At 39.9% G+C, this 19881-nt stretch overlaps 1 protein-coding gene across 2 annotated transcripts in view; it reads right to left on the bottom strand.

Annotated features, from left to right (window-relative positions):
* The window catches only part of BLTP1 (bridge-like lipid transfer protein family member 1), an 87742-nt gene that overhangs the window by 2525 nt on the left and 65336 nt on the right, over nt 1-19881 (bottom strand). For both annotated transcript variants that reach the window (XM_066547908.1, XM_066547907.1), the window contains 29 exons: nt 19514-19611; nt 19228-19413; nt 18357-18525; nt 17644-17855; nt 16819-17017; nt 16173-16232; nt 15110-15336; nt 14093-14223; nt 13129-13252; nt 12864-12973; nt 12091-12181; nt 11519-11581; nt 9770-10014; nt 9004-9219; nt 8701-8881; nt 7648-7840; nt 5617-5778; nt 5375-5514; nt 5006-5207; nt 4641-4844; nt 4346-4525; nt 3781-3918; nt 3059-3319; nt 2512-2662; nt 2074-2231; nt 1761-1953; nt 1345-1562; nt 876-1127; nt 127-330 (listed from right to left, as the gene is read on the bottom strand). In XM_066547908.1, coding sequence (XP_066404005.1) covers nt 127-330; nt 876-1127; nt 1345-1562; nt 1761-1953; nt 2074-2231; nt 2512-2662; nt 3059-3319; nt 3781-3918; nt 4346-4525; nt 4641-4844; nt 5006-5207; nt 5375-5514; nt 5617-5778; nt 7648-7840; nt 8701-8881; nt 9004-9219; nt 9770-10014; nt 11519-11581; nt 12091-12181; nt 12864-12973; nt 13129-13252; nt 14093-14223; nt 15110-15336; nt 16173-16232; nt 16819-17017; nt 17644-17855; nt 18357-18525; nt 19228-19413; nt 19514-19611 — 4968 coding nt within the window. The remainder of the gene's footprint in view (nt 1-126; nt 331-875; nt 1128-1344; nt 1563-1760; nt 1954-2073; nt 2232-2511; nt 2663-3058; nt 3320-3780; nt 3919-4345; nt 4526-4640; nt 4845-5005; nt 5208-5374; nt 5515-5616; nt 5779-7647; nt 7841-8700; nt 8882-9003; nt 9220-9769; nt 10015-11518; nt 11582-12090; nt 12182-12863; nt 12974-13128; nt 13253-14092; nt 14224-15109; nt 15337-16172; nt 16233-16818; nt 17018-17643; nt 17856-18356; nt 18526-19227; nt 19414-19513; nt 19612-19881) is intronic.

The raw sequence follows: 19881 nt of genomic DNA, 5'->3' as shown, positions 1-19881 counted from the left end.
GCTCCCAAAAGCATGACTAGAAAAGACCAATCGATTTTGCTGTTTATACACTTGAGATGTAGCAGCTTCCCAACAGCTCCACGTGCAAGCAGGTCCATCCCCAGACTGAGTGAAGCTGACTCTAACCTTCATTCCTCGTGGCTGTCACATAATTGAACCACTCCTTCACGCTGGCAACTCCGTGGGGGGGATTTTCGTGGCGGCGCCGCGTGATCTTGGTGATGGTGGCCATGGGGCTTTCCAGGGCCCCACAGGGCTTGGTGACCATGGTGTTATGGCCCAGGTGAAAGTCCAGGGTCTGAACGATGTACGTGGAGTGCTCACTGGTACCTGCATTGGAGGTGTGGGCAGTGTGGTGTGGGAGAGGGAAAAAAAAAAAAAGGTAAAAGCAGCTTAGTGGGGATAGTGGAATTTTCTCTCATTCTCCTACAGGTATTTAATATGAATAATTAAGTGTGCCAGTGGAATAAAACTCAATATAAAGCTTGAAAACAAGAGAGAAATCAAATCCTCAATAGCTACAAACAATAAAACTTCACAATATTAAGACTGATATAAGCAATAAGATCACCAAAATTCATCATACAGCTAGGAAGGACTACACAAACACAATTAAAAAGCCAGCCAATCCACTCAGTAGGCTCATTATCAGGGACATATCCAGTACATTTGAAAATGTACTGTATTCCACAGATAAAGCAAATTGTGGTTAAGGTGTGGAGGCAACAGATTATTTTTAGATAAAGGGTATATTTTTGGGAAATATTCTTGACTCAAACAAAGAAAATAAATTTTTGATTTAATCTTATGTAATAATACATTATTAAAAACTCATTTAAAGAAATTTAGAGGAATGAGTAAACAGTTTAAGTTACCATCTTCCAAAACTTTCTGGGCTTCTGTCCAAAATGCAATATTGGGTTCTTCCAGGTGAAACAAGGCCCATGATTTTGAGCGGAAATTAGGTCCATGAAAACAAGCCAGGGTCATGTGGTTCCCGTGCAGGCTCATGGATCCTCCAAACTGCATCCCATCTTCTGGCAGCGGCATCTGGAACAGGGATATGTGGCACCCAGACACCACCTTCAGAACTCCTGGCCAGTGGCGATGATGGGCTGCATCCAACACTGCAGAGCAAACATGAACAACAAACCTCAGGCAAGATGCAGAAAAAACTGCTGGCATATTCCTATTTTTAGTAAAAATTGGAATTACGAGTGATGGTCTCACTGAAACAGAAAGGAAGTGTCTCCTAGGTAATTGTTTCACTGACACGGCCTCCTAGGTAATTTTTGCAATTACAACATTTTAATAGGAATCCTGTAATTTTTTGGCAGCACTTACATTGCTCGTGTGAGGTTCTCTCCAAGTTGTTTGCCACTGTCTTGGGAGGGAGATAAGGAACAGGGCCCCACGTGGACAGAGCTCGCTTGCTTGTATCAAACTGCTGTGTGAAGAACTCCTGGAGTTTCATTCCTATTTTTATCAGGTCTGGTGTAGTTGACCTTGAAATCATCACTTGGAAGATATCCCATTTCAAGTCCCCATGGACAAATATCTCACTAGATATTAAAAATAGCAAGAAAATTAACAGGTTTTTTTATTGTCAGTTCCCTACTGACAATAAAAAAAACCACAACCAAAACCAAACTAATGAACCCTTTGCAATCTAGCAGACACACTTCTGGTTAGCAGTATTGGACAGAAGACATTTGACATTATCAAACATCATACATTTTAAGCACAGGAAATATTATTACCTTTTATCAGTCATGCTTGAATCCAAATTATTATACAGATTAATCTTCCATTCATCCTGCAGTTTAAGATCAGCATTACTGAAGATTCCCATTAGGATACTGGATCCCATGTAGTCAACACGTGCTTCAGTAGAACCCATAGTAATTTCAATTTTATGATTGGGCTGTTGGTTTGGGTGCTCAGAAATATGAGCTGAAATAGAACCAAAGCAATAGAGAAATAGAGAATTAGAGAGATGAAAACGAGTTTTTCCAGTGCTACCACCTTTATTGACTGGAGCACATGCTAACAGCAGGAGACTTTCCAACTTACCCACCATCTCCAAGGTGTTAACATCTATGGTACCTCCAACAACTCCCCCTCTGGAGTCCAGCTGGGACCTTCCCAAGCCCACAGACATGCTGATTTCCCGGTCTCTGCTACTGCCCACAGAGAGACGGCCCTGACTTTTCAAACCACTAGTGGTCCACCTAGAACAGAGGTCAAAATAGACAAAAACTTTCCAGCTTGCCAAAAGAGAAACTAAAGGTCATCTACTGGAAAGCAGTAAATAAGGTGGTTTACCATATGTGACTTCAGGATTAAGCAACTGCAGTATTCAAGAGGGGATTCTCAGTTCAAAACAGCAAAGGGTAGGATTTTAAAGCTAAAAGGCAACAGACTGTTAACAGTCTGTGGGGAAAAGATTGGTTTTTTGCCCTCAAAACACCACCAAGTGTTAAAACATGCCTGATCATATTTTATACTTACGTAGTATTGCCCATTACATTGCTCATATTCATTTGAACATTTAATTGTTTTAGGTTCATAGCAAACACAACCAGTGTTTCCCACGGTGTTCCTTGCTGGCTGCCAGCTTTATTTGACTTATTAAATGGAGTTGATGTTTTTGAGAGAGTATCTAAACAGAAAAAAAATAGACAAAAATGTAAATTATTCCCCATGCTAGGAAAAACTTGCAGAACATATCCATTTTGAATATTACAAACGGATTGAGAAGCACAATACTTATAAAGAGCACAAAACCATGAGAAAAGATAAGTGAGAACTAGAGGACTTGCAATATGCATTGCTTTAGCTGTCACAGAAATTGACTCATAGATCGGGAAATTTTATGGAAAATATGCTAACAACTTCCATTCATCCATTTTAGACATTTTCCCTTCTCTAAGCTATGGACTCTCCAGTGCCAGACACTGTGGAAAAGAATATTTTCAAAGCAGTAATGACATACTTCTTTCATAAAACTGCTGGAAATACTTGAAAAAAAAAAACATACACGTCATTATCTACTCACCTCTCTGAGGCACTGAGGAGTCAGACACGCTCCTGGATCTTGTGACAGCTGGAGACTTGAGGCTGTGAGATGCTGTCCCAGGTGACATACTGCTGCTGGCACTGTGCTCACTGAAAACATTGGGGGACTGTGCCATGTGAGTGAAGGAAGCAGACTGGCAGGGCTGCTCCCATGTCCTACAGTATGCTTTCCTTGAGGATTCAGGAGAAAGGTGCTGGCTCACTCCTTCAATTGAATCTGGTGTGCCAGGACCTGATGCTACTGGAGAAAACGCAGCACAGGAAATACAGAAAAACCATTTATTTGTGTATAACCATATCCTCACGTATACTAAGAAGTACTAAGAAATAAATGTATTTCATTTAACATAACTCAAAGCTTTCTACTGTTTTTTTTTAATGTATCATAGAACTACAGAATGGATTGAGAAGGGGCCTTAAATATCTGGTTCCAACCCTGCCATGGGCAGGGATGCTGTTTATTAGATTGGGTTGCTCAGGGCCCCATCCTACCTGGCCTTGGAATATGCTCTTGAAATTATTATTTTATCACTTGTTCTGTCTAGGATTTCCTACAAGATACCTGAGTGACTGCATATGGAGTAAATCATAATACATTTACATCTATTCAATGATTTAATATGACACAGGTAATAAATGCTTATAAAATTCCTACTCTCTTTGTGTAACAAGTTTTTTTTGTGATAAGCAGCAGTCTCCTACCTGGCAGATTTATTGTCTGATCGCCCAGGAAGAGCCTTCTAGCAATGCTTCTCCTGTACCAAGCCCTGGGAAAGGCCAGGATCTCACTGAGGCGGCGCATGTCGTACTTGAAAGAAGCAGATCCTATGTCACAGACAGCTGAAAAAGCACATGCACACAGTTGTAAATTCCCAGTAATAACAGGTTTTGGTAACCAAGTCATATTCTCCTTCACCCAATAGTGTTGCCTCTGCTGCCACGAAAAAACAGTTTTCCTGAGATGTTGCCATTTCTTCAAGTCCAACCATTAGATAAAAATGCACTTCATAAAGACACAGTAGAACCCAAGAATACAGATTATGTTGAGTCCTGCTTGTGCTGGATGCGCCTCAGACTACTCATGGGAGGATTTTAATGGCAAATTAATCACAACCATCCTGCTGTTTTCCCAGTAAGTCAGGATCCCATGTGCAGGGGGAGAAAATCTGTACACAGATCTTACAAAAAAAACACCGCCAAGAGTAAAGTCCATCACTGGAACAGCAGTTCTGTAATTAGCTGGGATTAAAATGAAAGAAGCATTTACCAGATATGTTGATCAATGTGGTGTCTATCTTGCTGGTAGCTTTGCTCACAGACTGACTCTCAAAAAAGGAGGAGCCTCCCGAACGCCTGATCCGTGACAGGCTGACTTTGACAAACTCCAGGTTGATGCTTAGGGAGTCCTTCCGGCCCGTGACCGAAGTGGGCTCCTCATCCACATTCCCTAGAAGCAGGAAGGAAACATTTTCATCTTCTGTGATCCTTTTAAATCTGCAGTTCAGAAACCCGTGCCACACTCGAATCACGTTCACCAAAGCAAACAAAACCTTGTTCCGTACCTAAGGCTCCCGATCCAGGGGTCAGCACAGTAACAGCTGATTTTTGTTTTCCAGCTCCATAGGGGTGGAACACATAAAGGGAGAAGTCAGACATGCAGGCAGTAAAGCTCAGGCCTGAAGAGCTGCTGCTGGAAGTCGTAAGATCTGACTGACTGCTGCTGTGCCTTGTCCTGCCCAGAGGGCTGCCAAGGCCAGGTGATGAACCTGGGGGAAAAAAATCAGATTTTTAAAGCATTTTCAAACATGAAATAATGCTTAATGTTAACAGCAGTATTAAACAGACCAAATACACTTCAAATTATGCCCTTTATCAGCAACATAGCTTAAATATTCTGAATCAGAGTCAACATTCACACACATATTACCTGGTGCTCCAGATTTACCAGCTGAACTCTTGGAGCCACTCTGTGGAGTACTGCCACCAATGGACACACTTTCTGATGGGTATGTTGTGCCTAAAGTTTCCAGTTCTCCTCGGTTGGAAGAGAAAACAAGATCCAGGGAAGGCAACTTCAGCATACATTCAACTCTGGATACTGGCAAGCAGCTGAACTTGATTTGAGAGGGCTGGCAGGCAGAAACAAAGTAAAGCATTCAGAAGGGACACTTTACTTGATTCTTTATAAAGTTTTTTTTAAAGAGTTTTTATTCCTTAAAAATGAAATTTACAACGATGGCTTGTTTAAAAGACAGTGACTAAAGCAACCACCCTGAATGTTGAGTTAAACCCTCACCTGGACTCGTACATAAACCACCACATCTACAGGGAAGGAGGAATATGCTGATGTTGAGGATGACACCAAGGATGTTGTGGACTCCTCCAAGGGATCTTGTATATCAAACTGTCCCATGTCTTCATCCTGGGAACTAACAGCTTTTAACCAGTACAAGAACTCATTAGAAAGTGGAATTTGAAGGGGAAAGCAGCTCAATACCAAAAAAGCACAGAGTGCCAGAATACAGCTATGCAACTGACCTGTGTAATTCCTTTCAATGGGTGTGATGGGAATGGTTTCAAGGGCTTTCTCCAGGAAGTCCAGGAGGCAGGGGCTGATCACCATCTCCTCTGGCAGTGACTGGAGTGCAACCCACGCGTAGAGTTTAGCAGTTTTCACTCCACCACTTCCTTTCCCTTTGGCTGCAACATTGAGAAGATACATTTGCCTAAGGTAATACCACTGAGCAGTAACTGATAAACATTGGAAGGCACTTCATAATTTATCAAGCTGTGCCCTCTTATTTTCTCTATCAACTGAAGAGATCTCAACCAGGTCTGCTAGAAGAAATCAAGTCATTAAGTTTTTGCTTTGCAGAAATAACCATTAGTCTGTAAGGCTTAATTGTAGTAATTCCATTGCTCATGTTCTCAACCAAGCACTCTGTTGTCTTTGTCACCACCTCACTTTTTAGAAAATAGCACTGAAAGCAAACACAGACAGTTCTTCTCCAAGCACCCAGTGCAAAGTAACCACAGCTGACTGGAAATGAAAGTGCTATTAGGAAAATTAAATCAACAAGTCTGGAAAGAAAGTCAGTTTAAATAGAGAAAAATACATCAAAAAATTAAAACTGCAAATGGCAAGTCCTACTATATTTATGCTAAGAATGACTAAAGATTCTAAACCATAATTTTTCAAAGCTTGGAACTAGCCAGAGTATAAACAAATAAAAAGGTTACTCTCTCGTAAATTTGTGGAAGAGGACTCTTGAATCCATGCTCATCAAAATACTAATATGCAGAGAAGATATAAGTACCAGCTCACTTACTGTCTCTATGCAATCCAGCTATTAGAATAAATATACATCAATGGAGACATAGATATAAAATTCTCCAAGACAAATATAAAAATAAACTACTAAACCAGAGATTAAAATCCTTTCATTTGTTAAAAAAAGAGAAAACACTGACTTCCCATGCTGTGCAAATTATTCTGTCTCATGTCTCTGACTACATGGTCCTATCTTACTTTTACTGGAAACCAAAGACAATACTACAAGTTGGTCTCCATTCCAGAGGAAGAGTACTATTATAAAAAAGTAGTATAAACAACAATAGATGTGTTTCAAAACCATTCAGGACTAATAAATTCTTACAGAAATAAAATGCATAAAGAAATAAAGCAATTACAAGCCAATCTCTAGTCTGAGGGGAGCATATGTATGATCATACAAGTGCAATTTCCACACCAAATGCAGAGCTTACAGACATGTAACCAGCAAGACTCAGGACCTGGACATCATGTGGTAAGAATTCAAAGGCAAAGATTAGAAAGAAGATAGAGAAGAGCACAAAAGTGAAGAGAAGTAGCATAAACCACTATACAACATCTGGTAATGATAAAGAGGATGGCCACCTAAAGGAGTAAGAGCTAATGGTTCAAATTTCATTGTTCTCTCCCAGCATCTCTGGTGATTTTATAAGGTAAAATCCACAAGCACAACTCTCAGTTATTCATTTTGCTTGGTGATCAAGTTCTGACAAAATTTTGGCTTTGTGTTTAAAGCACTATTTAAATGCCAAAGGAGAGAAGAGTGAATGTCTCAGAAATTGGAGATGCAATCTACATGCCTCCGGATCCAACATGAGGTAACAACAGCCTCCTGCTTGAAAACAGGAATCATTGGAGACACAACAAAGCCTATATTGGAACACATCTTACTCCAAATCATGGCTATTTAGAGGCCTTCAATGGGTGAGACGTTTCCAGATATTTACACTGCTTTCCAACATTCGTTCGTTAAATGAAAACTGGGAGAAGGCAGTGACAGCCCAACACTGGGATATGGTGACTATGACAAAAATATTACTGAGATTGCTTTGGCAAACAACATCTGAAAATGCAGCTTTATGAACTGCATTTTTGCTTCTGGGGTCAGGTTTCTGCAGCTAAAGTCAAGCCTGGATAAACACAGTGCTCCAGGTAAGGTGCAGCCAGATCTAAAGGCAGTAGATTACACCAAGGGAAAATATAGCCATGAAAGGTTCAGAAAGTTTGTCTATAAGTACCTGATGGGATGGGTGGGGGTTGGGGAGGAAGTAAGGTGTTAGTCTTGCTGTGGATAGTGCTAGAGAGAGGAGGAGATGTGGCAGTATCTTTCATACCATACAGCTTGGACTCTTTGGAAAGGGTGCGTGGCAAAGAGGATCCTCGAGAAGTGTTTGGAGATTCAGTCTTTAGAGTCTTGGAGTTGTAGTGCAGCTGGAAAGCAAAGCAAGATCAAGTTACTTCACATGAATAATTCAATTGCTGTACAGCCATTTGGTGCCACTCCTTCCCTCCAAAACTTATTTCTTCTCATTCTTTACAGAAATATCATTGTAATATACATTACATTCCAATTCACATCCTATACACAAAAAGAACTGAAAACTTCGTGAAAAAAATAGATAAATTAATAAGCTATTAAAAAATTCAACAAAACACAGAAACAGAGAAAATTCATTATTTAGGACCACTAAAGCTTGTTTCTCTCTCAGTTACATCACATGCATCCTGCGCCACCTATGCACACCTATGTCTTAATGTGTGCTGGAACTGTTCCACTACTGAACACAGGCATACAGAAACTGGCATTAAAAAAAAACCAAATACCTCTGAACCCAGGAGTTCACACCTCCTCCATGTGCACAGTAGACTACTACTGAGAGCACAGAACATAACCAAAGTTGTAGAGAATGTTTAGTCACTCCTGAATTTGACTAGAAGCAACAGGCAGGACCTGAGGTACAACTGTTATCCCTGAGTACAGCATGGAATACTGGACATGGTCCTTCCACATCGCAAGACTAGAAAAGCCAAGCTGTATCAAGTGAGGAGCATTTCATTCATGGCATTGCCTCAACAGAATGACATCAAGTTTTTGTTCAGCAGTGACAGATTTTTCCCTGTTCTTACTCCATTAGGATTTCAAATCACAAAACACAAGGACGTTTTTGTTGAGACCCATTCATGCTAGGATATAGAAACAATGATTAAAAAACCAAGGAAATGTACAGTTGGACTGTATTGGAAAGAAAACATTGTCACTTCCTCCCTGCTGAGTTATCCCTTCATTTTACCTTTACATCCACCCCAGGAATATAAAACACTGTTGTTTCCACATCACTGGATTTTGTCTGTAGAGATGATGGCACTTTCTTGCCAGCAAGTAAGTGAGTAGTAGATGCATAATTAGTCTGAAATTTCTTCTTTTTTGAAGGAGACTCTTGATCCAAACTCCTGGAACTCCGATCATAGCTCCTGAAATAAATATCCTCATGTTATTAATTTCCTGTGCCACACTGGGCCAGAAGAACTTATGGTGCTGTTATCAAGCAGTGATAATTGATTGTTGGTAATAAACTAATGCACACATATCTTACCTTCGCAAACTGATGTCATCGTGCTCTTGCTGGAGCATCGTGGGATGCAGCACACACTTGCCACAATCAATTTCAACCCTGATATCGAGCTCAAAGTCAATGTTTCTCTCCGTGGTGGTGCCAGTGACACTCCTGTTGGTGGGTGTTGTTGGCCAGCGCTCGGTGAACAGCTGGTGCACAGCAGCAAAGCCCGTGGCTTTCTTGCGAGAGGAGCTCCTGCACAGGCATAGGTGGGGGGCAGGTGTCAGCAGGACATTCACCTCAGCAGGGGCTACAAGGCATTCCCAAACTAGGTCCACACTGTAGGATCTTATGAAAACATTTTGGGGAAAGGCCTTATCTGATATGCAGCAATAGTAGCACAAAAAACTAAGCTTTTCTTAAAACGTTCAATCAAAAAAGGAACAAAAATACACACACACAATCCATTTCATGTTTGCAAGTAGCCACCTTTTCACATTCAGTTCGTGGAACTACACCCTGTTCTGTGGTCAAGAGCCTCACTTGCCAAGTTTTTTATTCTGTTCCAAGAGTTGAAATTTGTAACAGTTACCTCCTTTTTTCCAGTCAGGATCACTCCTTCCCACACAGTCACCTCTACTGAACACAACCTCACCTGCCTTCCACACACACACTTGAGTCTATTCACTACTTCATCAGCAACGGAATTCGTAGCTTTAAACTCAGTATTTCCAGTTTGAGAGCACTGAAAGCACATTCAGTTATCCTCTTCATTTCTGTGCTGTTCCTCAGGACCGTTACTTACGGTGGTTTCCTATAGAAATAGGTCCTCTCCCTTTCATGGTCATCGTCCTTCTCCGAGTCCTCGCTGCTGGAGGACAAGCTGTCATCCCGGCGTCCTTCTTCAGGCTGGAAGGGAATGCCGGGTGAGAAGACAGCTGGAGTTTTGGGTGAAGCAAATACCGAGCATGAGCCTTCACTAGCAGATGAGTAATGGGAGGGACCATCAATAGTTACGGACAAAAGGTCCATTTCTGTCTCCTCTGGAAACTGATTGTGAAAAGACAAAAAGATAGTAAATTTCCACAGATTGGATTTCCACAGAGAATGCAGTAGATAGATCTGGAAATAAAGAAGCAGGCCTGCTATGAGAAACTCTCACTTCTGAGTTCCTCATAACACAGAGAGAGCAGGTAAAGGAATTGCAGGAGGATTATGAAAAAGAAGGGAATGAAAGCTTGGTGGGAAGACCTTTGCCATTGCCTAGTGATTGAGCTCAGCCTGGTAGACAAAGATTCATCATGCTCTTACCAATTTAGAAGGAAAGGAAACAGGGCATTTAAATTTAAGAACTATTTTGAAAGCAAAGGACAGAAGGCAGCCCAAGTGCCCATGACTTGCAGGAAGCGTTAGTGAGGGCACGCAGGGCACTAGACAGAATGTACAGCACCACCCTGGGCACCCCAGCCGGAGCATGGAACTGAATGGCCTAAAGGAGCCTCCTGCTTCTCACAGAAATCATGCCACAAGCCATTTTCCAGCATTAAATTCTTAAAATGCCTGTGAAAAGCATCTACAAGTGTTAAACACCAGCACTTCCTATGCAGTATCACTGATAAGCTACGCAGTTGTTGTCTGCATATTCAAATTACAGCTCTGATGAACAACTGGCATGATGCCAGCAAAACACATTTAAAAAAAAAAATTCAACATTTGGTACCTCTAAGTGATTAACAGTTTTTTGGTATGTCAGCAAAACCTAAGCTAACTGGGCTTTTACATAACAACAATAGGCAGGGTAGATTTTAAATGTGAACATATTGAAATGTGCAAAGCACATTCCCAGGTGTCATTTCCACCATTCTCTCAGAAATAGGCATTTATTTCCTGGGAGCATTAAGGAAAGTAGGAAGGAAAAAAAAGTACATTACTGTCTCTTCAGTTTTGTTTTTTTGCTTGCTTGTTTAGTTTTGCCTTTCCTGATTTGTTATAAGTTTCGGGTTTGCTTGACTAATTCTTTTTTCAAGAAAAAGACTACTTTCCCGAAACATGGTTTTGAAAGCATTTAAACTCCACGTGTTCTCAGGATATTAAGTTTTGGAACATTTCCTACTTGCTATTATTTGAAAATGTCTTATTCCACACTAAATATAAGAATTTAAACAGAAATGAGAGTGTGAAAAGTAGTCCTCCCACCTGGTAATTATTTTGTACTAGTGTTGATTGCCATCACATTGGAACACAATGTGACATGTGAAGGCACACACTAAAATCAGCCTCTAAAGCACATTTCAAGGCTAGACTTGCGTCACTTTACATCAGCCTTGCTCAGTCTTGAAGCAGAAAGTCAGCAATTCATTTCAGAAGAAGTTTTAAGTCCACATAAGGGTGCATTAACAATAAATCATGTTCCTCTACTTATGTATTTAAATATTTTCAAGCTCGATATACATTCTGTTTAGCTGAGCGCAAAAGAGATGAAATATTGAAAAGCAGCTCCCTATGAGATAAATTAGTTCTCTGGCAAAGAATACTTGTTTCTGCTCAGAAATACCTGAAAATACCCTTCCCCTGGACAGCTGGATTGTTGTGCAATCCCCAAAGCTGTTTGATTCAACTTAATAGAAATGAAAAAAATATAGAAATTAAAATAATTACAATCATCTCAACCATGCAAAATAAACATTTTAAATGTGAGAAAACATACAAAAAAAAAATAAAACAACCCCAAACCAATCCAACAATCCATTTCAAACACTGAGAAGGATATACCTGTACAGCTACAGCAAACTAATACCCATTTCCAAAACTCTAAATATATTCAAACACCAAAAAACCCAGGTGATTTTTTGCACACCTCTGACAAAAATTCCAACAAAATTACTACTGTGTGAGCCTAAGAAACAAATCAAGCCATTTTAAAATATTTTTCTCTCATGAGTCAATTTCTGTGCCAAGATACCAAAACACATGTGTCTTCTAACAAATTAAGTCTATCTTTCAAAAATACATCTGTAATTTGAGGCAAAGCAGACAATTCAGGTTTGCCTGGACATAATTATCTCATGAACTGGTGACCAAATGGCAGAGGAAATACAATTATATGGCATATAAAGTAATTCTTACAGAATCTTGTATGTTGAAGGTTACTCTTGGCCCAGGAGATGCAGCATCCACACGGATATCTGGGAGGTCTTCACTGTCTCCCAGTCGAGAGCTGCAAGCAAAACAAAACCAAAACAGCTTCTTGAGTTGTACCACATGATTTTAGGGTCATGCAAACATTTCACTACACAAATACAAGGACATATTTCGCCTTCTTTTAGGGAAGAATATATAAAATCAAAGCACTTAGGTATGTGAAAAGGAAGGAGGGGGAGAATAAAAGAGAAGGAAGCTGCACATGACTTGGCTAGCACTCTGTCTCTGCTAATGTCTCTGTGCAAGTTTTCAATCCTGAAGCCAACATGCAGAAATTACAGAAAAATAAGCTATTTGCCACATGGGACAATTGTTCACACAGAAAAAAACATTTCCCTTTCTTCTTCTCATTACAACAGCCCTTTTAAAAGGCAGATGATTGCAAATCAGGTGTAGAAAACAAGATTATTACAGTATGCCATTTTTCCTTATATATACATTTTGAAAACAGGATTCTGTAGAAAACCCCAAGTTGGTGTAGAAGTCAAATCTCTTCTCAGAGGTTTCAGAAAAATGAGAAAAAATGCTTTTTAGAACATGCAAAATATTGCTGCCTTGCAAAATGACCCCTTTCTAGCCAGTTCCACCACGAACAGCTGCTGCCTGTGGTAAAATGACTCTTGAGGCCAAAGTCCAACTTTTCCCCTGTCCCGTGTGCTGCTGTGGCTATCACAAATCCCAAATTCCCAGAAGCTCACCTTGTTCTGTCCATTCTCTTCAGAGGAGGCCTCCCTGATGCTGAAATGCTCTTTGATCGGCTGTAGCTGGGTTTGTAGCTCAGACCCCACTTGTCTTTCAAGGAGGCAGCCTAAACCAGAAACAATATGGAAATGCAACAACTGAGAACACAGAGGAAAACTCTGGCAAGCTAAAATGCTCCTGCACATGCGAGTGCCAGCAAAGCCAAAGGGTTTTTGGGACACAGGTGCTACAATATTCCCAAAGGAGCCTCATCCTGCTCACCCTCATGCTGGATCTCCGGAGCTTTTTGCGGACGTCCCTGCGAATGTCGTTCACAGCCACTGACTCCAGCTGCTGATAGCGCTGAATTTCTTGGTTTATGGTCCCTTCACTTGCACCTAATTTCCTGGAGGTAAAGCATGGTGGAGTTACCTTACAGATATTATTTCCACAACTTCAAAAATCTGTGTTGTAAGAAGGCTTTCCCTGGGAATTATCCCATTTTCTCTTTTGTCTCAATACTTATGACCAGTGTCAAATATAGCCACAGAAGTACAAAAATAAACATTTAACCTAAATTCCTAATTTCAGAAAAAAATTTCCCACTGAATGGCGACAGCAATCCCATTTTAAGTACAAACAGTTAAACACGTGTCCCTTTGCATTACTGAACACGTAACTACTAACTTCTGTACTCCCATCACAGACAGATCCATTTACAGTAAGTCTGTCTTGGGGAAAAGGGGGGAAAAAGCCCAAACAAGCCCAACAAAGTTTGAAAATACTATTCATAAAACACACAGAAGGTCAGATGAAATTCGTGAAATCTGAAATAATTTTTTCTTAAGGGTTTTCTCAAGCACAGTCTAAGGAAGTTGTCAAGTTTCATTTTGAAAACATTATGTACAAGACGCCAAAAAAAGTCAATTTAAATAATTTTCTTCTGCTTCCTAAGCTTATTACAGTTTCAAAGTAATATATTTTGCTAAAGTAATCAAGCATGATAATAAATCAAGATGGAAGTTTTGAATCAATAGGAAAAGGATTATAAATCAGTCATAAAAATGCGGAGTCAGAAAAATACAAACTAATCTGACACTTATGGAACAACCCAAGAGATTTGAGACAGCACTTGCATATATAGGCCTTTGCTTTTGGAATCCTTTTATTTTCAAATAAAGGCAACGATATGCACTTAGCCCTAACATGAGATGTATGATACAAACATGAAGCAAACCACACTTACTTTAGGTCATCAATGACTTTTGCTTGCTCATTGAGCTCTCTAATATCAACCAAACGCTTCGTAAATTTCCTTCCTCGCTGTTCTCCAGGTTGGATACTGGAAGCTCCCTGCCGCCGGTGATCAACGATCTCCTGTTCCAAACAAACATTTTCATTAATGTCCTCATGAAAAACTGGCCATCAGAACATTGTGAACAACAGGCAGAGTGAATTTCACACCTTCAAATTTGGACTAGTGCATGCAAAATAATCAATTCACGTGAACAGGCAGCTGATTGGATTTTTTCCAGTGATCCAAAGCCCATCATTCAGTTAGACACACTGTAACTACTACATACATGTCCCCATGAGCAGGATCTGCCTGCTTTCATATGTGCTCTGCTAGGCTGGAGCAGATCCTGCTTGGCGGAGCCCCAGAGATATTCTACAGGAACAGAGTATCGGTGCCTTGGGGGGCTCAAACCCAGCAGGTGATTTACAATCCGCTGCCCAAATGTGAGCTTGCGCGCCTCTCCACCCAAGGAACCTCCACCTGATTTCTGAACAACAAACAGGAGCATTAGTGTGCTGGGATAATGTTTCCTCAGTCAGCAGGCTAGAGACATGAAAGAACAGCTGTTAAAATGGGTTTGTAGAAAACCAAAAAGCAAGGTCAATAGCAGACTAGAAGTAGGTTTTTATAAATTTTTTTTCATGTTAGTAACTTACTCTCCTGTGAAGAAAACCTAGAAGAAAGCCACAGCTTTTACAGTTCAGGTATCTGAGGTTAGGCACTGTGTCCCCTCCATGTTTTCAAATCCAGATCGTTATTTCCACATAACACCAGTAGAAATATGATCTGCAACTTGTTGCCTTTGAAAGATGGAGTTAGAAAACCCACACACAGAGGTTTCCAATTTGCAACAAGACTTGCATGAGCCATCAAGACTCGCATGCTGGACTCAAGATTAAGACCTTTCCATTTGACTTCAGAAGACTTTTTCCAATTAGAAGAACTTATTTTGGTGGATTCACTTACTGCATGGATAGTGGGAGACATGGTGTCAACTTCATCCTCATCTGAAAGGTCAGCTATGTTCACAGAGTTGAGGTCAGCAATGTCATCAATATCTTCCTCTCCTGTCAATGTTGTGAGGGTGTTGCCCAAAGCATTCAGTCTTTTCCCAATGTTTGGATCCATGTGGACATCAATACCACACATCTTCCACAACACATTCAGCGTCCAGGTTCCAGCACTACTACTTTCTGTGTTAAAAGAAATAAATCAGTTTAAACAGTTTTTCCTCTTTTAAAAAACCCCCCATAGCGAATTACCTACCCACTAGCCAAGACAGTGTTTTTCAGTTACAAAGAACTATCTCTTCTGTCCTTTCTGAGGAAAACACATTCCCACAACTGAAATGCTTAATGAAAATACTTCAGTGTTTCTTAAACAAGTGATATGACCCAGGCAGACCTAATGAAAATACATTCCCTTCAGAGAAAGTAAAGAGCATCTCCAGCTTCAGCTCATACAAATGCAGGCAAGTACACTATTCCAAAACAGAATTTCTAACAGCAAGAAACACAAAGCATGTCTTTCTGCATGTACAAATGCTGACCTATTTTTATTCAAGTTTGGAACAATGATGCTGGAAGATGTTATATGTGTTCTGTGCCTAGTGAGTATCGTGGCTGCCCAGGATTTTTCTGAGTGCCACTTTTCAGCATCAAAATACAGACCTTGCTCTAAGCACGACAACACAAGACACCGGTTTTCTTTCTAGATGGAACTATGACTAATAGAGAGAGTGACAGCTATTTCTGAATGCTCTGGAGAAGGTCCAGACTACTTAGACTGGGCTGAGGGGGAATTTGGGAAAAAGAGAAGCCTTTTCTGGGAGAGGAAAGACAGGGATGGCAGCTCAGGGTGAGGAAGATTGAGCAATCCCTTCCCAGCAGGAAGCAATGCTGACTGTTATGGCAACTATTGCTGACTCTTCTCCAACCAATTAACTAAAACACAGTTAAAGGAATTAAATCTCATATTCTATGAAGGCTTTTCTTATGAAGGACTTTATTTATAAAAACAAGCACATTACCTGCTGCAGCTTGGCCTGTTGTCCTGGAACACACTTCATAGGTACCATCTGGCACAACACCTAGATGAAGCATACAAAGCAAGTCACTGATTAGGCAGCCAGCAAAAGCTGCTTCAGAGCAGCCTTTCCAATCCCACCCTCAGTCTCTTGTCTGCCATAATTAAAGAATGACAAGGGTTCTAGTTTTATTTCCCATTGAAAGACTTTTCTTATTTAATAAAGTGAACTTACTTGGTAATCTACAAAATTCTAAATATGTATTATATATAATATACATATGTATTGAATCAACTTAAAAACCCATAAAAATTTTGGAATTTTCACATTCTATAGAAATATTCTATATTAGACTATTAAAATTTTACTGGGATCTTATGTAATTGTATAAAAGCAATGCATCCAACTCTTAAAATATCTCTTAGGCAAAGATGAAATTGTTACAATGATATATAAAGCAGTAAAGTTTATATTAATAAAGGAAAACAACAACAAAGGAATATAACCTTTTGGATCCATATTATTTTGCTTTCAAAAGGCCAAATTATTTTCTTCAGGTTTATTGGGAAGGCTCAGCTGTTTTTCAAGTCAATGGGAAGGGCAAAAGTGGAAATGGAAAAATACTCTTGTGCAGTATGAAATCACTTACATGCATTCATGACTAGATCTCCTCTTATTTCTGGTTTCCAGTCATCCCAACTTGTCTCAAAGCCATCAGCAAAGCGGATGCAGAAGTTTTTAAAATGACCTTTGCTAACTAAAGACTCTGAGGAGCAGGCAGTGATGAGCGTGCTTTCAATAGTCAGGACTAAAGCAGAGCCAGTGTCGAGATCTGCAGAGTGGTTAGACTGGAAAATAAAATCACAGGGACAACTTACTGGTCAGTGCAATGCCAAAGTGATTACATTTACTAAATGCCATTTATCCTTCCCTATTAACTGACCCCTGCTCACATCTCCTTGTATTTTTCCTTCTCTGCAGAGAGCTGCAAAAGCATCACCTCTGCCCATACAATGCCTTGCATTGCTGTCTCCTAAATGCAACACCTACATTGTAAATTTATTTAAGCAGTGGGAGTCAAGCTCATCTGGAAAAGGAACAGAAATCTATGTTTGATCAAGGGCTATAATCCATATGGCCCCATGACCAGAGAAGACAAGCCAAAGATCAACTCTTTTCTCCAAGAAAGACGACACCTAACTTGACTGAACAATGACAAAAATTACCTTGAACTTTTATGTGATTTTTTTTTTGGTGTTTATTTTGATGTGTACCATTATGTACAATCCGAAGTGCACAGATCGATAAATTTCTAGCTCTGAATATGCACATCTATAATTATGTTTCATTTTAATTTATATTTCCTTTTATAAACTAGATCTTTTTTGAAGCTTTTATCACCTGGCTCTTGTATATGTACACCACACACAAATTGCTGTTTTAACAGACTTCCAATAGTCACGCTTTTGCTTACCTGGGGTGTGTTTGTGATGGGCAGGCAAATTCCTAAATCATTGACAGTCAGCTGAAGGAACAGGGTGCCAAAAGCCTGTGCAGAGGTTTGCTGGATTCCAGGCAGCATATCCACCACTTCTTTTGTGGCCATGTGAATATCTTTATGCAAAGCCATTCTCTGTTCATTCCAGTTATCGTACGCTGCCTTGTAGTTCAGCCAGAACAGCACAGCTTAATAAGGAAACCAAAAATGCTTAATTGAAATCAGCACCTTAAAAAAATAAGGTACATTCACTAAATAAATTCTTTTTGTAATCCCTTTTTACAGCTCCTCCATTACTTGAAGTCAGAGGATGTAGAACAATGGACACACACAGGTTCAGGGTGCAGCAATCAGGCTCATGCTTCAAAGGACAAGACGGACAAACTTGATCATTTACCATCAAAGTTAATACAAATAAAATACACAAAGTCCTGCTCTTCTCAGCATTCTTCATCTGGGAGGATTTACAACAGCAACTTCCTCCAAACCATCTGAAAACTAATCACCTCAACATGTGCAATTTTTGATGTTTGATGATAGATTTATCAATCTGTTGGCATGGAGGGTACCTCCCAAATTTCTCAGCTACTTAGCATGAAACATACTGAATCTTGAATAATCAAACCTTTTGAGAAAAAAATCTTTTCCTCAGTATGAACACAAACTTGTAGCAATTGTCTCTACAGTACCTCTGTCAAAGGCCACGGGCTGGGCAAAAACAATGGGTCTGTTCAGAGTAATGAGCACAGCTTCCCTGTCTGATGAGCCACTGATTTCTTCTCTGAGAGCATTTCTTAATCCAATTCTTGTCTTGAAATAAGCAACTTGATGGAAGTCTGAGCCAGCTTCTTCATAAACCTTAAAACATTGCAAAAAAATGGGAAGAGGGAGGGGTTTGCAGCAGGGAGGAGTTCAGGGATGGGGAGGGGGAAGAAGAAAACCCCAAATTACTGCATTTGACAGAATATAAAATTAAAACAACTCTTGTCCTTTCCTGTTCTTCTCCTCTAGCCAAAACCTCTTGGAGGATCTTCAGTATTCTTGAATTAAGGTCTGATCACAGCATTATTTTCTTTACTTATCATAAATTGTTAACTAATGTAGCTATTTATAGATCCAGAGTCTCTATTGCGACAGTTCATTTATAGGTCCTAAGATTTCTCTTTGTCTGTTTGTTTCTAGGCATCACAAAACACTTTCATATCATAGAACAAGTGATTCCAGGTAACAGCAGGTTTAAGAGTACAAGAGGTACCACTGTCAAACCAAGACAGACAAACTAGGTCAAAATGTAGGTCTAGCAAAGTTTGGATATTCTCTGATCTTATTATTTCATTCAAATGTTGTAAAAAATTATATTTATATCAACAAAAGTTTTGAGTTTAACTCAGCAGAAAGGCTATTACTGTTCTAAAGGGCCAAGAAGTTCTAAGATATTAATAATATGGGGAAAAAAAACAGACAAAAACCAGCACTGTGCAACAACCTCTTGGCCTGATGATGTAATTTTTTAATCACACATTATTAGGAACATTACGAGCAAAGATTCTGAGCGCTAACCTGATGTTTAACAATCTGTCCCAGTGCCAGATTCAAATCCACCTGGCATTTTCCAAACAGTTTGAGGTAGCTGCTGCTTCCAGGCATTGCTTTGGTTTGCAGTCTGTTGGAGAGCTCGAGTTCTATCAAGCCCGTTTCAAACCTCACAGCACGCATCGAGGGAGTTGTTGCTGTCACCTGAATTCCCTAATGGATAAGGAAAGTACAAAGTTAGGAGCATCTGGTTCAGAGACATGATGAGAAAGGAAAACAGAACCCAACCACTGGTTTGTCATCATAAGACTACCTTAAACTGCAGGCTCAAAGAGTAAAGAAGAATTTTTGGTTTATCTCCATCTGTTGTGCCATCATGTTCATTCCAAAGAGGTATTGGCTGCTCCCCTCCTGTACACATTAAAAATGCACAGTCACAGTTTTATCAAAGAAAACATTTTAAAAGCAATACATATAAAAAGGTGACCATGAATCAGGTCTCATTTTAAATAATCACCAGTTAAAGATTTATAAAAACAAGTGAGGACTGGAGACATCAGTGCAGATTCATCTTCTGACATACAATTAATATCTCTCCACTAAGAATGAAGGAACAGAGGCAAGCTCCTCCCTCCTGGGAAATTTTCCATAAGAAGTTTTAAAGTCTGAAAGGAGTAACAC

This window comes from Molothrus aeneus, chromosome 4 (assembly GCF_037042795.1).
Source record: "Molothrus aeneus isolate 106 chromosome 4, BPBGC_Maene_1.0, whole genome shotgun sequence".
In the NCBI taxonomy this organism is placed as follows: Eukaryota; Metazoa; Chordata; class Aves; order Passeriformes; family Icteridae; genus Molothrus; species Molothrus aeneus.
This window is presented reverse-complemented; position numbering and strand designations above follow the sequence as displayed.